This window comes from Conger conger, chromosome 12 (genome assembly GCF_963514075.1).
Source record: "Conger conger chromosome 12, fConCon1.1, whole genome shotgun sequence".
In the NCBI taxonomy this organism is placed as follows: domain Eukaryota; kingdom Metazoa; phylum Chordata; class Actinopteri; order Anguilliformes; family Congridae; genus Conger; species Conger conger.
Genome location: NC_083771.1, coordinates 30,633,714 through 30,657,041, shown reverse-complemented (window position 1 = coordinate 30,657,041; position 23,328 = coordinate 30,633,714). Strand labels below are relative to the sequence as shown.

At 46.9% G+C, this 23,328-nt stretch overlaps 1 protein-coding gene across 3 annotated transcripts in view; it reads left to right on the top strand.

Annotated features, from left to right (window-relative positions):
* Positions 1-23,328, top strand: part of zmiz2 (zinc finger, MIZ-type containing 2) — a 40,750-nt gene that overhangs the window by 1,745 nt on the left and 15,677 nt on the right. For all 3 annotated transcript variants that reach the window (XM_061262246.1, XM_061262247.1, XM_061262245.1), the window contains exons 2-3: positions 19,795-19,900; positions 21,391-21,505. In XM_061262246.1, coding sequence (XP_061118230.1) covers positions 19,851-19,900; positions 21,391-21,505 — 165 coding nt within the window. In that variant the 5' untranslated portion in view covers positions 19,795-19,850. The remainder of the gene's footprint in view (positions 1-19,794; positions 19,901-21,390; positions 21,506-23,328) is intronic.

Genomic DNA, 23,328 nt, shown 5'->3' with positions numbered 1-23,328 from the left:
AGCGTGGAAGGCCTACCAGCATACCAGTGTTTCAAGTGCCTTTGATTCGCCAAATTAATGTGCTTCCTTCCCCTGCCTATAGGGGGCAGAGCCGTTACTTCAGACTTGTTTTAAAACTTATGTAAGACTGAAGGTTACTATAGCCCCTCCTTTGAATTTTTCAACCAGATCGTGTGACTTGTCACATAATTTACACAAGCTTGTGGGATTTAACTCCACCACTTTTTTTGTCAACAAACACACATATAAATTTAAGTTGCAATTACGAGATCAACTTTTCCTTGGCAGAATGTAATATTTAGTTTCCATAGTTACTGGTTAGTTGTAAGTACGACTGTCTTGCTGAGGCGACTGACGTTTGGTTTTCTTTTGGTTTCTTTATCAATTGCGTCTCACTGCCTTGGGATTGTGAAATTGGCCACCCTAAGTGAGTTGAGTCTGTCCAAGTCTTGCAAACTCCTGCTTGACTCACTCGCTACGCAGAGCATCAAGCTGTGTCACTCGACCTCCTCTTACCCGCAATGTAATGACATCCTGGTCTGATTCCTTTTCATTTTGCATTTGTCATGAATTTTGAATGAACAAAAAATAAGCAGAAATTGGCTAGTCATTCTGAAATGGCCTCTAAAATAAATCTATAGTTAGCCTTGACACTTCAGTTGCCCAGATAGGCATGGAGGAATATACTACAGCTGCTAAGCTTCCCTTTCTTGTAGTAATGGTAAATGGTAAATGGTTTGGCATTTATATAGTGCCTTTATCCAAAGCGCTGTACAATTGATGCTTCTCATTCATCCATTCATACACACACTCACACACCAACGGCGATTGGCTGCCATGCAAGGTGCCAACCAGCTCGTCAGGAGCATTTGGGGGTTAGGTGTCTTGCTCAGGGACACTTCAACACAGCCCGGGTGGGGGATCGAACCGGCAACCCTCCGATTGCCAGACAACTCCTCTTACCTCCTGAGCCATGTCGCCTGTATATAATCATGCTTCCTGCTGCACATCAGCGTGTTTGAAGTGGCTGATTTAGGCCATTTGGTCTAGCTGACTACAAGGCTCTCTGTCAGGTTAACTGATAGAGGCCACCTTCTCCATTGGCGATCAATTAATTATTGATGCCATTTTGTGGCGTTTCCTTGCTCCTGGATAGTGTAGCTGTGTTTGGTTGCTGAGCGACGCATTCAGAGACATGTGTGCCTGTGTGATGTACCCCCCCCCCCCCATACGCACACACTCACCTTATTTATTTGTGACGGGGGGATCCATACACACATCCTTTGTTTTGTTTCTGTCTTTGTAAATTGCCGAACTGCACCACCATGATGTCCCAGCTGCGTCGTTAAACCATCCAGGAATGGAACCCACTGTGAGTGTAGTCCAGTGGTTTGGGTTGACTTGGTTGGAGGCATGCGAGTGTGCTTCTCCATATGTGTACCAAGTTGTGGCTAGTAAAATGGTAAAATCTAAAAACTAGGCCTACAATAATTTGGTACAGACTAGTGCTGCTACCCTTTAAGTGTTTCTTTTCAATTATGATGCCAGATATTTTCAGCTGAAATTGTAAACGTAAAACACAATGCCACATAAAGGCCATAGAGCAGAGTCTGTTGTCTCTGAATTCCATCTTTACAGAAAATGTTTAGCTTTAGTGTTTCACACTTTCATCTCTGAGAGCCGTAAAAAACCTTGCTGCCTTGACTCGTCTTACTGGTCTGCAAGGGTCTCCAGACCTGTGGAATGCTGCACCATTTGGTGCATTTAGTGGAGATCTCAAACTTCAGTCTGGAAGGCTGCAGTGTCTGCCTGTTTTTGTGGTTTCCGTTCAATTTGCAGCCAATTGAGGCCTTGAGAACAAGGTGTGTGGACTCTTTAGCCAGTCAGTTACTTAGATGAACGACTTTTGCGCAGAAACACTCCAGGAACCTGTCTTATCAAAAGGAGTCTGGCACAGAGAGGAGCTGATCTGGGATCAGGTGAAACCAACAAGCAGTCGCAGCGGAGCCATTCGTGGGAGAGAATTAAGCTGATCCAGGATCAGGCGTGGGGGGGTGCGCAGTCCTGGAAGAGGAGTGCCGAGCTGACTGGGGAATCACCCTGAGGGAGGTTGGGATGGAATGAGCGGCCTCTATTCCTTCTGTGCCGCCTCCGGCCAGCTGCACAGAGCCCGTCAGCCGGCTTTTTATAACTGCGGCTCAGCTCCACGTGTGCCACTTCATGAGTTTCACCGTCTCGTCGATACAGCGGACTATTGAGCTTTTTTAACTTTATTTGTTCTTGTTTATTACATTTTCTATACCGTATTAATACAGTCTTGCGATTTTAAGCGATTCATGTGGTGTACCATTTGTTCTAGCCAATGGACAGATTGGAGTTGATTTGTCAGTCCGGTTTTTACCTGTGAGAGGAAAGTTAACATGAAGGATGAGGATACTGCTTGCGAGCTTGTTTTAATGTGCTTTTTTTAGCACAGGGAAGTAGAATATCATAGCGCGCGTCACGATATGCTTCGTGTGGTGTTGCGCGTCCGATTCTGATCTTCCGTGTCCAGTTCCGACTTCCGTGCGGTCCAGGCCGGTGGACAGCAGTACTTCGCTGTTTGTTCCCAAGAGCCCTGGAACACGGGCAGGAATCGCACCTTTAAGTGGATTTGCACGGTCAGTGTTCCGTCTGGCACAGCAGGGGGGGTAGGGATCAGGTACCTGCAATTTTTGGTGAAATCTGAGCCTTCTGATGGACCGAGGAGGAATGTTTACGAGGTTCTCAATTTATATATGTCTTTCTGTCAAATAAGGGGGGAGAGCAGTGCAGGAACTGCGCACTAGGTCTTAGCAGGAGTGACCGGTTGTATAGCGTAAAAAGAGCACTTCCACGCTGCCTGGTCTGAGATTTAACGCAGGCCAATTAGGATGGGCTCACACTTAGCAGCGTGGAGATCATCTGCTGCTCTGTGCATAATCTGCCCTAGTCGTAGCAGACTTTATCTTTTACCCACCCATCCCTCTGATGGCCCTGCTTTGCCTCAGTGAAACAGATGGGTAGGTTCTTGACAAGCAATTTGTGTCTTGCGAGTGTACTTTGCGAGGGATTTACGCATCCGATGGGTTAACCGCCTTCGGGGGCCTGGGTGGGGAGGCCCCCCCCCCCCATCCTGCTGCTGAGCTCTCCCTTGGGCTGGGTTTGTGGGATGCGTGTTTGACAGAATCTGGGCAGCTGCTGCTGTGGTTGAAGGTTGGGGCGTTTTCAGGCTGTGGAGGTGACATTATCGCACCTTGTGCCTTTTTCCTCAATGAAGATGTTGAGCGGCAGCAAACGCCTCTGCGTCCAGACATCCTCGTCTTTCAGCCGAACCCCCGGGGAGCAAGGCGGGAATGCGTGAGGCCAGGCCGCGGAGTGTGTGTGTTCCAGAAACCAGGGAGGCCCAATGTCAGGCTTCCGTAGACGGTAGAATGTAAGGGTTCCAGAAACGGTAGAATGTAAACATTTTAAAAACAGCATAATGTAAGGACTCCAAGGTGGTCCACAGAAACAGTAGAATGCAAATGTTCTAGAAATAGTAGAGTGCAAGGCTTCCAGGAACAGTAAATGTATGGGTTCCAGAAACAAGTAGAATGGAATTGTTTTAAGAACGGTAGAATATAAGGTTTCCAGAGACAGTAGAATGTGTGAGTTCTGGAAATGGTAGGATTCAGGGGTTCCAGAGAGTCATTAATGGTATCAATCAATGGAGGAATATAAGGTCCCAGAACAGTAATGCACAAGGGTCCAGTTAACATGTGAACATGAAGAAGAGTGCTGGTATCCACTGTCCACTCCAATGCGTCAGTGCTCCTGCTGCATCAGCCCGTCATTCGTCAGACTGCAGAAACCATACAGTGAGCTATGTACACGCATTAGGATTTTACCCTCCTCAAGTCTTTGCAAATGGAAAATTTAATGATAGTGAGTTTTTTTGTGGCAGTTGTGCTGCGCAGCTGTGCTTTTCTAAACCGGAACCATTATCCTGAACTAAGAGCCTGAGGAAAAACTCATGTTCTAAGGCAAAGGGTAAAGGGAGTGCTGAATATTTTGTTTTCAGGGGTAAGTGAGTGAGAGGACCATTTCGGTTTTAAAAAACCCACACAGCTGCTGGTTCCCCGGGGAGATGTGGAAAGGGGCGGGGGGGTGTGTGTTTGGGTTTGGTGTGGTAAGGAGTGGGACGCTGTGGCGGGACTGAGGGGTGTTGGGTTCGGTGTTTGTGGGATTGTGCGAGTTTGCCCTCGTGCCGTGGGGAGTAGAGTGCTCCTGCTGCATGCACAGGTTCGCTCTCTCTCTTTCCTCTTTCCTCTCTTCTCTTCCCCCCCATTCTCTCTCTCCTAATTGCTCTCAAGGTGACTGTGGCCACGGGATTGTCTGTGTTGGCAGTGCGCAGGCAGGGCAGTGTGGGGGTGGGGAGGGGAGGGGGGAGTCTCGTGTTCAGACCTGGTTCTGCAGCTGTGGGACCTGTGGGCGGGGTGCTTATCTGCTGTGGGAGGGGTTCCGGAAGATTCCCCTGTGGAACTCTTAGCCCTCAGTCTGCCTTTCGTACCATTCCTCAAAAGCCTCATTTATGGCTGTTTGGACCTTTGCCCTCCCTGGCTTGCCCTGTGCAGTTCTGTTGAGCAGCGAGCCGTGACGTGTGTGTGTGTGTCTGTGGAAGGGACCACACACACCGATGTATACATGCCTATATGCATACAGAGAGACACACACACACACACACACACACACACACACCATGTAGTTGACTCATCTGTAAAGGCAGCCTTGTCCAGTGGCCCTGCTCACCTGCCTCTGGTGTGCTCTGCGTGTTTACCTCCCCACCGCCAGCTTCTCCCAAATAGAGCCACTCTCTTTTGCTCTTTCTTGCTCATGCTCTCTCTCCCCCTCTGTCTTTCTTTCTCTCCCCCCCCCCCCTGTGCTGTTGCTTTGAGTCATAATTTATGTGTTATTGTTTTATCTTCCTCCTACGCGCTCATATTAATACACACTGAGGCCACTCAATTCATTCACCAGTGTGATGACACACAGAGGGGTGCTTGTGAAGTTCGCGGGTGAGGATGATGATGACGGGCGCTGAAACTCAGTTGCGCTCCCTCCCTTTACCACCCCCCTGCCCCCAACACCTCGGTGTTTACAAGAGTGACACGAAGCGCGAAATATGCTGAGCAACTAAAAAAGCTAGAATAAATAAAAGGAAACCAAACAGACAGGCGGCAATAAAAGTGCGGCTGCTGTCGGTGCGTTTCGCGGTAAGTGGCGGGTAATGAGGCGGGCGGTTGGCTGAATTATCTAGTCACGGTAACAGGGTGTTCCTCCGGGTTGCTTGGCTGAAATGTCCCCCCCCCCACCACACACACCCGTCCCAGCCGGTTGCCGTGGCGCAAGGTCGTCCCAGTTAATGCATGCGGGGCTGTCCGCGCCAGGGCCGCACGGTGACAGTGATAAAACGCTCCGCTGCAAAGGGCAAAGCGTCCCGTCCCGAAATCGCTCCATTCATCACGGGACGGAGCACGAGCCAGCTGCTCCTCCTTAGGGGCTGGTGGGAGGTGCGTGTCCGTATTAGCGTCCCCGTGAAGCCTGATTGGGCTGGAGCCCCCCCCAGATCAATCTTTGTTTAGCTTTTTTTCTATTAGTTTTATTTGTTTCCTGAGCTGATCCAGGATCAGTGATCAGTGGCCCTTTGCTTGTTGTCTGCATGCCTGTGTATTGTTCTGACTGACCGGGTCAGTGTTTAAAGTGAACAGACCCAATACAGTTCCCTACCATGCCCCAGGACTGCCCCCCTCTCTCTCGCTCCTGTACCTGTAGCGCCCCAGAGGAGGGAGGGAGAGGGAGATGGAGAGAGGGAGAGAGGAAGAGAGAGAGAGAAACGTCCTCTCTCCAGAGCTGGCAGGACGCCCTGTCCTGGGACAGCAGGGGCCAGATGAGGGGTCGACAAGGTCCCCACAAGGCCTGCACCCGGGTCTGCTTCCCCCAAATGACTGCCAGATAGAGGCCGGGGGGAACCCAGGCTGAGGATGTGGAGCACAGCCTCACACACACCGCTCACAGATCAAATGTACAGTTAATACAGAAGGCCGAGATACACTGTTATAAATTTAGCTCGACACTGAACTGGAGTGATTCATCAATGCTAGTTTTTCATGTCCATAGACTAGAAATAGACGTCAGCAACATCTGTCTGCAACTGAACTCAAAAGAGGTCACCATTAATGTTTCCAGATGCTCGCTTTAGATGCACAAGTGATGTGTGAATATGTGCGTATAAGAACTTGGTGTAAATATGTGCGTATAAGAACTTGGTGTAATTATTTGGTATTGGCAAACGAGGCCGTGGAACACTGCTGAGGACCGTTTCCTCCAGTAGCAGGAAGTCATTAGCTGCGTCGCTCAGCTCTCTCCCTGAAGTGGCAGCTGTGTCTCCTGGCTTTTGTTCCTGTGGGAGTCCTGGCCTCTCCTCTTATCCAGTAATCAGATTTAGCTGGATGAGCGTCTCGCTGCGGTGGGTGCTGGGTCACTGTCGGCGGAACACGGCGGCTCGAGAGAGATCTCTGAGCCTCTTAGCAAGGCTTCCGCTAATGTGTCATTTCAGCTTGGTGTAAAAATCTAAGTGGGAGTTTTTTGCGCTGTTATTTTGAAGGGTCTCTTTCTGCCCCCAGCTGTGACTGTCAAGTATGCGATTGGCCAGATTGGTTCTGCTTTCACCTTGTAAGGGAAGGACCCCATTAGGAGCCTTGTAGGTCAACCCACCTGTAGAACCGCATACAAAATGACATTTTCAACTTTATTTTGGCAAGGGAAGCGCAACGTGGTGGTCCTGAACTTTGGTTTGCTAGCGACCGCGTGAACGCATCGTTATTTTGCGGTGGTCACCGCGACAGTCACCGCGCGTCTTCGATTGGGGGACGTTTCGTGGAACACTGTTGGCTGCGATAACTTGATTGTGCGACTGGCAGGAATGGCGGTAAAGTGGCCCCTGTTAGCGCCTTGTGTGTGGGAGGGCGGACGTCATGCACAGACGTTCAAGCACTGCTCCAGACTACGGAGGAGTCCGGGTACTTGGTCCAGCAGTTTGTCCTGCTAATGAAAAACAAGACCTTTTCTGGCCGACATTTTCTGACCGTTCTCACTTCATGTTGGCCTATCACACTAGCCCTGCAGTCTGTTCAGGCCCTGACTACATTGCCCAAACGCTTTCAATGCCACCTCGTGTGACCCTCCCATTCAGGTGGCTCTCAGCGGTAGGTATGTACAGGTATTGGGGTTTGGTCGGCTGTCTTTCCCCACCATCACGTGACATTTTATTTAGCAGACGCTCTTATTCAAAACGACGTACCTTACAACAGTCCGTATATTATAGCAAACAACCAAACGGGTCAGATAAGGTACAATTCATTTATGGGTTGTAAGACCATGAATATAAGTTCAGGACACAAGTCCGAAACTACTATACCAAGACATATCATCTTCAACTCACCCTGTGGTGTGTGTGCCTGCACTGGTGATAAGGTGCATTTGCTAAGTTATGTCTTTTCTGCCAGAAGAGCAAAGCAGTTCGAGATGTCCTTAGAGTAGGCGCGTGTCTGTCTGTAAATGGTAAATGGTTGGCATTTATAAAGCGCATTTATCCAAAGTGCTGTACAATTGATGCTTCTCATTCACCCATTCACACACACGCTCACACACCAATGGCAATAAAAGGCTGCCATGCAAGGCACCAACCGGCTCATCAGGAGCATTTGTGGGTTAGGTGTCTTGCTCAGGGACACTTTGACACACCCAGGGTGGGATCGAAGCAGCAACCCTCCCGACTGCCAGACGACTCCTCTTACCTCCTGAGCCAAAGTCACCCCCATGTCTGTGTGTCTGTCTGTGTGCACTTGGTCTTTCACGGCTGTACTCCAATCAGAACGAGCCCAGGCTCTGTGAGCTTCTCTCCATTGTGACATCACCGCAGTCTACGCTGCATATGCACTGGCGACAGAGCAGGCCCCTCCCCCTCCTTGTGTGTCATGTGTTTATGTGGTCTGTCCTTGCTTTCTTGGAAACGGTTACATAAGCCTTTCACCACGCTATTAGCTAGTCAGGCCAGACCGCGGCCCTGCAGATAATGGGAGCTAGCGACGCCAGTGCTGGTGCCAGCTCTGGTGGGTGCTGCGTGGGTCAGCGTCTCGGCGTCTGGGCTGAGGGGGCGTGTCCCGTCGGTGCTGGGTCACTCTTCCCGTCCGTGGCCGTCAGCTGGTTGATTGCTCGGCCTGACCGGACTGTTGCTGAGGACTGAGAGAGACTGAGAGAGAGTGAGAGAGAGTGAGAGAGTGAGACCGCTGTGTGCCGGGCGGGTCACGTTGCAGCTGTGGGATTTGGGGGAGGTCAGGGCTGTAGAAGGCAGACGGGTTCGTCGCCGGAGGCCCGTGGTACGAGTGCGCCTGTTCTGCCCGCCTGGAGAACAGAGCCGAGGAGTCCGCGTGGCCGGATCCATACGTCGTTCATGTTGTGGCGGGTCCTCTCAAATGGAGAGCCCACCTGGGAGCGAGGCGCTGTTGTGAGATCCAAAGGCTGGGCTTTCTGCTGGCCCGATGAGGCTCTGATGTAAGCAACGGAGGCCATTCCGGCTCTACTTTTAGATAGCTCCTCCTGATAACAACCTTTGCTATCAATGCGAGATTAAGTGAAAGCACTTAATTTAAATGAAATGCTGAAAACAAGATGCCACTCTCGAGCTGGTACGCGTAAATTCGAACAGTAATCGCTCCTAGGGTTTTTAATGTTTTAATGCCAATGTTTCTCAAAACTTTCTTCTGATCCAAATGCCAGACATTATTTGTAGCTTAATTCATCTCACTAATCCTGCCATTCATGCAACTTCTGTGGCAAGTATCATAATAAAATTATGAATGACGTACATTTCTTGGGCAAAATGCCAGTTAATTGGTGTGAAACTCTTTTGAAATGTGTTCGCATTCCATGGGCTAATGCAACCACTAGACTGAAAAACCTCTGTCATTAGCTCCAGAGCCCTCAGTAGCCCAGTGACCTGCCTCACTACCTGGTCCAGCTTTGATGTGCTATATTGTTCTGTAGTTTTTTTGTAACACATATGATAACTTGTGGTGACTGGATTTTGAATGACACATTAAATTCTGTTACAATCCTCTACTGAATGTTGCGTGATATATTTAACATTTTATAACCTTTATAAAGGTTTGGACAATCAGCCCTGTCATCATCAGGGTTTTTTTTATTTTTTTTTATTTATTTTTTTGCACTGAAAACATATTTTGGTAAAAAAAGTATAAATAAGTAATTGTGTAGAAATGCATGGGGGGGCACATTTACTGTATGCATTTGGAAACTTGGCTTGTAATGCAATATAGCAGGTAAGACGCTGTAGTTGTGCCCTTGGGCAAAGCACTTAGTCTAAATTAGCTTTGTGTAAATTACCAACATGTAAAATGTATGCTAAGTGGATGAAGGTTGTCCCCTTAGGAAATACAAAAATACATGGATGATTAAGTGATGGGAGGAGGGAGTTTGACTGGCACAACCATGCTGAAATCACAAGCTTGGCTGAAATCGAGATTATTAAGAGTAGATTCATTTTTGCTGTGATAGAGGTGTGTGTGCGTGCGTGCGTGCGTGCGTGCTTGCTTGTGTGAGTGAGTCTGTATCTGTGTATGTTGTAGCAGTGTAGAGACCCAGGCAGCGAGTTATTTTGCCGGAGTTGCCGTAGTTACGGTCAGCTAATCATTACGGGCAGCCGTCAGGCTTTCAGTTAAAGGACTACTGGTCAGGGAGTCGTGACTGGTCACTACTGCCACACATGCCCCACAGAGCCTGAAACCGGCACTGCTCCGTCCACAAGGGCTGTGGTCACATGGTCTCTTCGGCTTCTGACACAAACAAATGTCTTACAAGCTGTCGGTCTGTGATCAGATGCGTTTTTGTGCAGCGGAAGGTTAGCACGTGTCCACAGAAACACAAATACACACGTGCACACGCTAATGCGATTCCCTTTTTTTTTCTTTTGAAATATATGAATGTTCCACGAAATGGAATTCTTTTTGAATGTCGTTATTGAAATGTTAAATGGTAACATAAAAGTAAATAAAAAGAAAGAGCTTTGAAACTTTCAATCTGTTTTTAAATTTATCATCACTTTGGTCTTAAAATATTTCAGAATAATTTTTTGTCCCTTATTATTATCATATACTCTGGTAGTAAGAGATTTTGCTTAGTTTGAACTACCAGTTTGCAGTTTGTTAGAATTGTTGTTATGGTATATACAGTTTGTGTTGTTCTGTTGTTTAATGTTCATTATAGTTATTATGATGCGTATTTCTGTGGGAGTGTTGTGTAGCTGCCTTTTAAAAAGTACGAAAATGAAAAATGCTGTTTGTCCACGAAACTACGACCATTCAAATAATCCAACCATCATTTATCAATTATTTTAAAAAAAACACCAAAATCGCTCAGCACTAACACACACACACACACACACACACACACACACACACACACACGCACACACACACATATATTTGCTCTCATGCACAGTCTCTCTCTGTCACACACTCTGCTAAACTTCCTTGTGGCCTTCATAAAACACTGTAGGCTTACAGGGACTTGGTAGAGTAGGGCTGGCCTACACTGATCACACTGTGTCTGTAGCAGTGGTATCGCCATTTCTTTTTTGTTTTTACTGTGGTTGGCCCACCATTTAGAGCGAGAGTCCCGGTCTTTACTTCTTTAATGTTTAAAGAGACTACATCCCTGTGCAAGTGTTGGCTATACAGTTAAATGGAAGAGTATTTGGACGGTGACACATGAGAACATGAGTTTGTCTCTTTTTTGTCTCTCCATTTCATGGTATTTTTACATTCCATTACATTAATGGCATTTGGCAGACGCTCTTATCCAGAGCGACGTACAACAAAGTGCAAAGTACATACCCATAACCCAGGATAAGTGTGCTCAAAGACCCTTGGAAATATCCATAAGGATATTTATTTATTTATTTATATATTATTATTATTGTTATTTTATTTTTTTATCGTAATACCGCAACACGCAAATGTATGAACAAACCGCTTACCTAGCCGAAAACTTGATACATCCTGATACACAAGTAAATCACAGAAAGACAACAATTTCGGTTTACAGGAAGGTCAGGGGGGACAGGGAGAGGTGCAGCTTGAAGAGGTGCGTCTTCAGTTTGCGCTTGAAGATGGGAAGAGATTCTATTGTTCTGACCTCAACAGGGAGTTTGTTCATATTTCCATCCATATGGGGTGATATGGTGTAATTTCCTGTAGGAATTACAGCCTGTTTTATGCACAGACCCCCATTACTTTTGCATTTGACCGCATGTGTTTTTAAAAAGAATGTGTTGCCACTATGTGGGTGATGATAAGCCTGCCCTGTTCTCGCACAACGGTGATTATTTAAACACCCAAAAAGTGTTTTAGGACTATGAGCTCTGTGACGTTCAGCCTGCAGGAAACTAGAATGCAAATGCACCAGGTTTGCATCGCAATCACAGGATCGCTTCTGGGATCCTCCTTATTTTAGCTGTTTAGCGGCCACTGCTGTGTGTGTATTTGTTGGTGAGATGCCCTCTGGTGGTTACATTTTTATTTATTTTTTTTAACAGGTAGCGTACACCTGAACTGCCACACCCAGTGTCCCCAAGTTAATTGAAAACGTTCCCTGCTCTCCATACCTGCTACCAGACGGGAGGTTTCCAGGTCCCAAAACTGGTTCCCTGTCGGCTGCCACGTCCCACGTGATTTGTGGTGTTTCCCTTGGCGCTTTGCTGCTTGTCTTCAGGGGTCGTGTAGAAAGTGTTTTCATGTGAGACTGAAACGTGTGCATTCCTCATGCTCTAAGGAATCACACTGCTTCAAGTGATAAAATAAATATGTGGTATTTGCTGTCTTCATTGGCACAAGTCCTCGGTACACTTCACAATATGCAGTCCCCTCCAAACGTATTGGGACAGCAAGATCAATTCCCTTGTTTTTCCTCTACACTCAAGACAATTGATTTTGAGGTCAAAAGATTTACATGAGATTATAGATCTGAATTTCAGCCTTTGTTTCCTGGTATTCTTATCTAGATTTGTTAACTTAGAAGATATCACCTTTTGTATCAGACCACCCAATTTTTTAGGTTAGAAAAAGTATTGGAACATGTGACTGACGGGTGTTTTTTGTTGCCCAGATGTTTTCCTTTTAGATTGATTGGTTAAACAATAAATAGTTCTGAATGTCTACTCTTGGTTGTAGCCTTGGATTGAAGACTGCATTTCTTTGAGTAAAGCTAAACCAACATGAAGACAAGAGAGCTGTCTTTGGGAGAAAAACAAGTCATTTTGAAGCTTAGAAAAGATCTGAGCCATTCCACAAGCATTGGGGATAGCTTGTACAAAAACTTGGAATGTCCTGAAAAAGAAAGAAGCCACTGGTGTACTGAGCAACAGAAATCGAACAGGTTGACCAAGGAAAACAACTAAATTTTATGACAGAAACATTGAGAGCTGTGAAGAAAAAAACCCAAAAACAGTCAGTGACATAAACAATCTCCACAGGGCAGGAGTGAAGGTATCTCAATCAACCGTTCGAAGAAGACTTAGAGAGCAGCAATATAGAAGCTATATACCACAAGATGCAATCCACTCCTCTGTAGTAAGAATCGGAAGGCGAGATTACAATTTGCAAAGAAGTACAGAGATGAGTCACAAAAGTTCAGAGAACAATGTTTTATGAGACCAAGATTAACCTTACTTCTGGAGTGGCCTCACTAATCGTTATTGATGATGTTACTCATGATGGTAGTTGCAGGATGAACTTAGAAGTCTACAAAAACATTCTGTCTGCCATGCGTTCAAACTAATTTGGAGGAACTACATCATGTAGGAAGACCAAAAACACATTGCCAACACGATAAAGTACTTTATTAGGGAGAAAAAGTGGAAGGTTTTAGACTGGGCAAGTCATTAACCAGACCCGATTGTGCATGCATTTCACCTCCTGAAGAGGAGATTGAAGGGAAAAAGCCCCCAAAACATACAACAACTGAAAGAGGCTGCAATAAAAGCCTGGGAAAGGCATCATAAAAGAAGAATGCAACAGTTAGGTGATGTCACTGAGTCTATTGCAAGCATGAGATATGCTACCATATATATAGTGTTATTTACTTGAATTTACTTAATTTACTGTTCTAGTACTTTTGCTCACCTAGAAATTGAGTGGTCTGATACCAAATATGCAATGTTCTAAGCAGTTTAATACATCTAGGTGTAAGTACCAGGAAATAAAAGCTGAAATTCTGAACTCGTTTTCATCTTTTTATCTCAAGCCCAAATGTATTCAGTATTGCAAAAACAAAGCCTTGCTTGGTCTTGCTGTTCCAATACTTTTTGGTGGGACTGTACATTGTCTGTTTTGTTGTGAGACCTTTTTTCTTTGGTACATTCTTAATCCACTTCACTTTTTGAGCTTGTGGCTGTTTGGTTGTCGCCTTTTAATTAAAAAAATATATATTATTATTATTATTATTTTTATTTCAGTCAAAATATCCTTTGAAGTGAGTGTTCATTTTATCTTTACTTCTCACTACCCAACCCTGTGACCAGGACAGGAGCGTGTGCTGGTGCCGTAGCTTAAACCTAACTTATGCTATGTGTGGCTGTCTGTACGTAACTCTCTTCCTGCTACATGATTGATTAGACAAGGCTCTTTGTGATTAGTGGTTTGTCCGTCCAAACAATTATCTCTATCGGCATATGATGGAGCAGCTGTACTGTTCCTCGTGCCTGACCAGGAAACGGGTCACACGTATGCCTGGGCCTGTACACAGAGGTCCCTAAGCACAAGCCCAAACCCTGGGTGTTAGGGCCTCGGTACATCTCCTGCGTACACAGGGCATGGTGTGTGTGTGTGTGTGTGTGTGTGTCTGTGTGTGTGTGTGTGTCTGTGTGTCTTGTGTGTCTGTGTGTCTGTGTTTCTGTCGCATCTGTCGACACAGCTAGCTTGTGTGTGTACCAGGTAACACCCCCCCCCCCCCCCCAACCCACCAATTTAATTTCCAGTCTCTCTCTCTCTCCCTATTTCCCTTTCTCAAAGGGCTAGTGTGGGGGAAGGGGCCACTTGGTCATGTGACTCCTGGGGCCCATTTTGTGTGGTGTGGTGGGGGGGGGGGGAGAGGAGGGTGGTAGAGGTGGGGAGTCTGGTTCTACACTCCGCTGTTGGTGTGGGGGTTCCACAGCTGCTGGTGGAGTGCGAGACCTCTCCCTCTTTCTCTCATTCCCTCATTCTGCCCATCTGCCATTGGTGTGAATTTCACTTGGTGTGAATTTCTTTGTCTCTTCCTGTCTTTCTTTCTCTCCTTTTTCTGACTCACTTTCTCCCTACCGCGCCTCTTTTTTCTGTGTGCCCCCTCATCTCTCTCTCTCTCTCACTTCCTTGTGTATTTCTGCTTATGGTGAGGAGTGCATGGTGATCCCTCTCACACAATAGGGTGCATTTGGGGCTCAGAATGCTCTGTGCTGGGACCTGGCTGGGCTCGGTCTGTAGAACAGGAACTCTGGGCTCTACTGAGAGAGGGGCGGGGCACCTAGGAAGCCCGTCCCACATTCAGCCTGGAACAGAGAGCGAGAAACTCCCTAACAAGCACTCACACCGTCACTGGCCAATCACAGCAGGGGATTAACCCTCAGGGACTTATGGGTAGAAGGCCAGACTCCCTCCTGTGCTTGGTGCTGGAGGAGCCTAGCCCATCCCTTGCATGCTCATAGGGTGAATCTACAACACGCTCTCACACTCGCGTGCTCTTAAACACGCTAACAAACTCCCACAATCCTCTGCGTGCTCATAGGGTGAATCTACAGCACGCTCTCACACTCGCGTGCTCTTAAACATGCTCACAAACTCCCACAATCCCCTGCACCTCATAGGGTGTATGTAGGGCGGCCTGTAGCGTAACCTTAACCCTGCATTGCTCCAGTGGAGGATTGTCTCCTGCTTTGTCTAATCAACTGTATGTCGCTCTGGATAAGTGCGTCAGCCAAATGCCAATAATGTAATCTACAGCACGCTTTCTCACACTTGTGTGCTCTTAAACACGCTCACAAACTCCCACAGTCCTCGCATGCATACAGTCACTGCCTCCCCAAGCAGCCCTGCAGTGTTCAGTGTTCAGTAAACACACGGGCCTCCATGGGGCCAGTGCAATGTCCCTCCCTGAACCTTTGTTTCTGATGGGGAGAGCGTGCTGGAGGGGTGCACCTCAGCCCAGAGGTGGAAGGAGCCCATTAGAGGAGGGAAGGGCAAGGAGAGAGAGACAGAGAGAGAAAGAGAGAGAGAGAGAGAGAGAGACTGAGAGAGACAGAACAGCGTGTTCTGTTCATTTCAGGGCAGGAACAGTCTGTGCTGTGAGCCGTTGCACATAGCGAAAGAGAGAAAGGGGGGGAAGGAGAAGAGGGGGGATGGCAGGGGGTGTACAGATGTACAACTTGAGCACTCGTAAATAAAATTCAAACTCAGAAGTGTGGTGGGGGGGTGGGTGGGTGGGGTTACACTCGAGCACGTGTGTGTGTGTGTGTGCGTGCGTGTGTGTGTGGGCGCCCATGTGTTGCCGCGAAAAACCAGAGAGGGGCCAAATTCCAGAATGTGTGAGCTACACCACAGTACACTCCTGTGCCTCTGGGTGCAGCCTGCTTCTGTGTGACGGTCGTATCAGAGGGTGTGTGTGTGTGTGTGTGTGTGTGCGGTGTGTGGTGTGGTGTGGTGTGGTGTGGTGTGGTGTGTGTTTGTGCTTGGATGCGTGTGTGTACGAAATGGAGAATCTCAGTCAGTGTTTGAGTGTGTATCGCTATGCTGACACAGTAGTGAAGAAGTGGACTCTCTCACTCTCTCTCTCCCTCTCTCTCTCCCTCTCTCTCTCTCTCACTCTCTCATCAGTCCTCTCTGCCTATCTGTAATTTTCACTCTGCCTCTGTGACCCCCCCCCTTCACTCTCGCATTATCCTTGTGAGTGTCCTTCTCCATCATAAACTGTCCTGCTTTCATCACTGAACCCCCACCCCACGATTACTCTTTTCAAGCTGTAGGCTGTCTGACCTAAATCTGCAGAGCAACCCAGAACAAGGGAGGAGGAGGGAGGGGGGGGGAGGGGTGAGAGGCAGTGATGTTGGTGACAAATTAGCATGTCAGTTAATGGAGTTTATCCCTGTGATGGGAGAGAGGGAGAGAGATGTGAGGGAAGGAGTGGGGGAGGGGTGAGGGGGGGGTCACCGCTCATTTCTGCCACCCCCAACACAAAAGGCTAACAGCGGGGAGGCTAATGGCTTCTCAGGCCCCGGGTCCTCTGCGTTACCCAGCCCAGCCTGGGCTTTATCTGAGAGAGAGCCAGCCCACGTCGGAGAGGCTCGCTCGGCCCCCCCTTCATATTGCATGTTCTTTTTCTACTCGAAATCCAAGCGCTATTTTTAGCCCGGAGAACCGCGCCCCACAGTCAGGAATCCCACGAGCTCTGGGAGGCAGCGACATGGCCCTCGCTACCGACAGCCGCTGAAGCTAACCCCGTGTGTGTGCGCACCCGCTGGCACACGCTCACAGTCATACACACACGTATGAACACATACGCACTCACATACACATACCCGCACATGCTCATATACAGATACACACACACACTCTCTCACACACACGCACACTCACACACTCACACACTCTTCCAGTGGGCCCATGCTGTGTCAGTGTGCTGCTGACAGGCCTACCTCACCACACCCCAGCAGTCTCCAGGAGACCAGGCCAAGGGAGGTGGGCAGTAGCCAAACTGGGCACTTCTCAGATGGCTGTGTCTGGGTGAGGAGGGCAGCAGGTGTGGCTGCAGAGAATGTGTGTGTCTGTGTGTTTGTGTGTTTGTGTGTGTCAGACCTGGGTCAAATACGTAATTGTTTTTGAGTCAAATACTTTTCTGTGCTTGATTTTGCCTGGTGCAATTGAACCAACCAAGAGGATAGAAGATGGGGTTTGCACTTATGAGAGTATTTTATTGGTTCCAATACACCAGCTAAATAAAAACAATTGCATATTTGACCCAGGTCTGTGTGTGTGTCTGTGTGTGTGTCTGTGTGTGTGTGTGTGTGTGTGTGAGAATCTGCGGCCTCTTCTTTCTACCTCATTGTTGCCCTCCTGTAAATCAGACATTCATTTGACTGAGATCTTATTCATCTTTTCTCGCTCTCTTAATTCTCTCTGTTTCTCTGTGTCTTCAGTGCTTCCATTGATGAGAGTCCTCCCATTCTTCTCTCCTTGTGCAGTAGCTGTGAAATCCTTCTTCCACCCACCACTCTTGGCCCTGGGGGAGATGCGTGTGTGCGTGTGAGCGTTTGTCTGCTTCTGTCTGCATGTGTGTGCGCGTGTGTGCGCGTGTGTGCGCGTGCGTTTGTCTGTGTTTGTCTGCGCACGTGTCTGCGCATGCATGCGAAACCGTCCCTCTGCTCCCAGGCTTCTCTGTGCTCTGCGGTGTACAGAGAAACCTGCGGGTGGGTCGGCACGTGGAGGGTTTGGGGATTGGGTCCAGGATACTATGCTGTAAGAGGTGTGTCAGGCCGGCACGTCTTTTTACATTACAGTGACAATGTTGTTCTTTCAGTTTGGCCAGCGAGCAGAAGTGAAATATCTGGGCCAAAACTTCCTGTCATGTAATGAATATTTTTGGTATTTGTTTCTGTTCTGTGCAGAAGTTGCAGTTGATATTGATGGATCAGGGATTTGGTTGATGTTTTTTGAGGGAGGTTCTTTATGAATGAGCATGAGTAGTATCTAATGTGAGAAGTTTTTATTTGTATTTTTTTCCATCCAGTCAGCTTCGAATATTTAATCAGCCAATCATGTGTCAGCAACTAAATGCTGAAAAGCATACAGACGTGGTCAAGAGGTGCAGCTGTTGTTCAGGCCAAATGTCAAATTGGGGAAGAAATGTGGTCTGATTTTCACACACAACAGTCTCTAGAGTTTGCAGAGAATGATGTGAAAAACATCCAGTGGGCAGCAGTTCTGCAGGCAGAAACTTGTTGTTAATGAGAGAGGTCAGAGGAGAAGGGCCAGACTGGTCAAAGGTGACGGTATCGCGAATAACCACACATTATAGGAGTGGTATGCAGAACTGCATTTCTGGACACACAACGCGTCAAATCTCTAAGTCGATAGGCTACAGCAGCAGAAGACCAGTCAGTCTAAAATGCAAGTTTATTACATACCTAATAAAGTGCTCACTGTGTATATATATGCTGCAGCGCAATGCTGGTTTACATCTCACTCTCGCTCTGTCTCTCTCGCTGACTATATGTCTATGACTCGCTCTCTCTATCCCCCTCTGGTCTGTTGCAGTGAAGATGCTTTATTGTAAAGGTTGCACTGTGTCGCCAAAAGCAAATGTGACATAACAGCAGGCAGCAAATAATTGCGCTCTCCCTGTCCAATTAAAATTCAAATGAGCTGCTCTGTTGGCAGGACCAACACTGGGTGGTGCATTGCCAAAGAACATACATAATGATGGCAGCACAGTGAATAACTGTACAACTACTACAACTAAAATACTGCTGTGTCTGCTATTTCTTCTACAACTCCTTTTTCTACTACTGCTACTGCTACTAAAACTACTACTGCTGCTGCTGCTGCTGCTGCTGCTGCTGCTGCTGCTGCTTGTACTACTAGTACTACTACTACTGCTACTATTGCTACTACTACTACTACTGCTGCTGCTACTACTACTACTACTACTACTACTGCTACTGCTACTGCTACTGCTGCTACTACTACTACTGCTACTACTACTGCTACTACTACTACTACTACTACTACTGCTGCTACTGCCACCACGGCTGCAGAGGAGGGGCATGCCTGGCTAAAGCCCAGAATATGTTTGACTGTGTTCATGGTTCAATATGCTCTCAGTCAGCACTTTATTAGGCAGACCTGTACACCAGTTTGTTCATGCAAATATTTAATCAGCCAATCATGGGGCAGCAACTAAATGCATACAAGCACGCTGACATGGTCAAGGGGTTCAGCTGTTTTTCGGACCAAATGTCAGAATGGGGAAGAAATGTGATCAAAGTGACTTTGATCGTGGAATGATTGTTGGTGCCAGACAGGATGGTATGAGTATCTCAGAAACTCCTGATCTCCTGGGATTTTCATAAAACAGTCTCAAGAGTTTGCAGAGAATGGTGCGAAAAACAAAAAACATCCAATGAGCAGCAGTTCTGCGGGCAAAAATGGCTTGTTAATATGAGGAGGAGGAGAAGGGCCAGACTGGTCAAAGCTGACAGGAAGGTGACAGTCTTGCAAATAACCACGCATTACAACAGTGGTATGCAGAAGAGCAACTCTGAACACACAATGCGTCACACCTCTAAGTGGATAGGCTGCAGCAGCAGAAGACCAATAAGTCTAGAAAATAAGTGTAATAAATTCCTGATTTAAGTTGCTCCTCTCCCAGTCGGCAAAGCATATTTTCTGTGGTCAACTGTCACAATCTACCACATGAGGGTCCAGGTCTGTAATTAACCACGTGATGTTCTGAAAATTTACTCCCAGCACAAGTTAGCCTCTCATCTTAAAGCAATGCTAGAAATGCCCCTGACTATTCTGACTCAGTTAAGTAATAAGAGGATATTGAGAGACGATGTATGACTCAAGATAAAACCATAATGACCATGAGAAAATGAACAGTGTGAAAGATACTGTTTCTCTTCCTCAGACTGCCTGCTGGGTTGAGGAGTTTCGGGGCCTCCTGCTGACGCCCTCACCCCTCCGATGAACCCCATCAACTCCATGAAACCTGCCCTGCCTCCAACGCCCCACAGGTCAGTGTCCACAGAGCCTCAGCTCCCCTAGCTCCCACCTGGGGCTTGTGAGTCCACCCTGCCCCAACCACTCACCATTGGCCCCTCCTGCACAGACTTGGGTCAGTCAGAATGGCTCTCAAACTTCAGCTACAATCCTAGCCGGTGCTGGAGATTCACTGTCTCCGCCCGCTGCAGCCCTAGCCAATCGACATTAGCAGAGTGCAGACTGTGGATCGGGGTACGATTCAAAGTGTTTACTTTCTGCTAACAAAACATGGCAAGTTGTAATTGAATCCCAATGGTGGAAGCTGTGTAGAAGTCATACTGGAATGAGTAGGAACAGAATTGTTATGGTTACTGCATCTCTGAAAGCCTTTTGGGGACTTTTGATTAAACGTGCCATCTTACTGACGGGAAACGGAGAGGAGCTCCTCCAATCATGGAGTACATTAGTTAGAATCAATAGAACCAAACCTGCAGTAATTGACAGATTATTTCTGGCTACGCCTCCAGGACCCCTGTGGGAATTACCAGGAAGTAATCACCATAAGTGCTGTTCTGTTGGGTGTTACCAATGTGCTTTGTGATTGGTAGAGCTCCTCTCTGTTGTGTAGACAGGAGTGAGGTGACATATACACACTCTGACATGTACACACGCACACACAGGGTTATATACACACTCGGACATGTACATACACACATACAGACATACACACACACACACACACACACACAGGGTTATATACACACTTGGACATGTACACACACACACACACACACACACACACTCGGGGTTATATACACACTCGGACATGTACACAAGCACACACAGGGTTATATACACACTCGGACAAGTACACACGCACACGCAGGGTTATATACACACTTGGACATGTACACACACACACACACACACAGGGTTATATACACACTCGGACATGTACACACGCACACACACATCACTGAAGGAAGTAGTGCTTCTAAATGCACCACGTCTGAGAACAAACTGGCTGGATTCCTTGGTCTTGCGGACTTCGTGTTCGCTGATTTGCAGCCGGAGGAGCAGAACAATGGTTTCCTGTTCACAGAGAAGGCTGGATGTCTGGTGGTTAGAGAAGAGGAACTGAAGAGAAACCTCAGCCCTCACGAGGGCCCCAAATTCAACTGTACGCACAGGGTCAAAAGAGTTTACGCCTAACCACCCCAACTTAAACCTTGCGATACTTCAGTGCCTTCACATGACAAAGGGCCTTCTGAGGTGTGCGTGCATGTGCGAATAGTGTGAATAGTACCCTCGTAGTCGTGCATTCTTTTCCATACTGCAGATCATATGATGATGGCACTCAAATGTTGTCCTATGCAAGAGGTATATCCATAACACATTTCTTTCCCCAGTCTATGACTCCAAAGCCTGACTTTTTTAGCTGCAAAATGTTCATTCTGTCCATGAACAGAAACAGAAATGACACCGTACCAGAACATAATAACCCCAGTACCTTTCTCCACAGTGACGGCTCCTACCCATATGATCCTGTCTCTTGGCAGCAAGGCACCAATCAGCCTGCAGGTTCCCTCTCCGTGGTAACCACAGTGTGGGGGGTGACCAATCCTTCGCACAGCCAGGTAAGAGGCAGCCATGGATTGCCCATCAGAGAGGTGTGCACATGCCACTCCTAAATTAAATATGGATCTAATTGAATGATTTTTCTTTTGGTGAATTTGCCTGAATTCTGTTTTTTCACAGTAAGACGCCTGGTGTTAGGATGAGTCATTGTCAAACAGCTTGAACTCCAGGCCGTAACACTCATTTGAAGCAGCTCTGATTTAAAGCAGCCATTTAAGAGGGGCAATTTAATTGAAAGGCACTGAGTTGTGACAAAAACGGAAGTAAACCCCTGGTGGTAATTGGAATCCATTGTCTGTTTCTAATGGTTTTGTGACGCCAGTGCGTGGAGTCCATTTCCCAGACTGGTGGCCGCAGCAGAAATGTTCACTTTGTGTCCGGGGGGGGAAGGAGCAGGAAATGCAGTTCAGGTTGCCTTATGCATGTGATTTAGCATCAGTAATATGTACGTATTAATGCATTGTATGAGACGGATGGACTGTAATGAATTCAATCGCCTCAAAAAGTATTGGAATAGCAAGGCCAATTTCTTTGTTTTTGCAATACGCTGAATACATTGGGCTTGAGATAGAAAGATGAACACGGGACATGTGAATTTCAGCTCTTATTTCCTGGTATTTACACCGAGATGTGTTAAACTACTTAGAACTTAGCACCTTTGATAGCAAACCACCCAATTTTTAGGTGAGCAAAATTATTATTACAGAGAGTATGGAAGTAAATGAAAATAAATAACACTTCATATTTGGTGGCATATCCCTTGCTTGCAACATCTGCATCAAGCCTACGACCCATTGACATCACCATATTGTTGCATTCTTCTTTTATGATTATTTTCCAGGCTTTTATTGCAGCCTCTTTCAGTTGTTTGTTTCAGGGGCCTTTTCTCTGCAATCTCCTCTTCAGGCAGTATAACGCATGCTCAATTGGGTTACGGTCTGGTGATTGACTTGGCCAGTCTAAAACCTTCCTCTTTTTCTCCCTAACAAAGTCCTTTGTTGTGTTGGCAGTGTGTTTTTGGTCATTGTCTTGCTGCATGATGTAGTTCCTCCCAATTAGTTTGGACAAATTTCTCCGTAAATTGGCAGACAATAAAGATTGAGCCCACTCCAGAAGCAGCCATGCATGCCCAAGCCATGACACTTCCTCCACCGTGCTTCACAGATGAGCTTGAATGTTTTGTATCATGAGCAGATTGCTTCTTTCTCCACACTTTGGCCTTTCCATCACATAGAGGTTAATCTTGGTCTTATCAGTCCATAAAACGTTGTTCCAAAACTTTTGTGGCTCATCTCTGTACTTCATTGCAAATTGTAATCTCGCCTTCAGATTCTTACTACGGATGAGTGGTTTGCATCTTGTGGTATAGCCTCTATATTGCTGCTCTTTAGTCTTCTTCAAATGGTTTATTGAGATCCCTTCACCCCTGCCCTGTGGAGATTGTTTGTGTTGTCACTGACTGATGTTTTGGGGTTTTTCTTCACAGCTCTCACAATGTTTCTGCCATCAACTGCTGTTGTTTTCCTTGGTCGATGTCTGGTGCTCTGCAGATCGCCATCGGTTTCTTTCTTTTTCAGGACATTCCAAGTTTTTGTACAAGCTATCCCCAATACTTGTCCAATAGCTCTGATTTCCCCTCTTCAAAATGGCTTGCTTTTCTCCCAAAGACGGCTCTCTGGTCTTCATGTTGGTTGAGCTTTTCTAACACAAATGCAGTCCTTACAGACAAAGGCCAAGGCTGAAACCAAGAGTAGACATTCAGAACTATTTGTTGTTTAATTAATCAATCTAACGGGACACATCTTGGCAGCAAGAAACTACC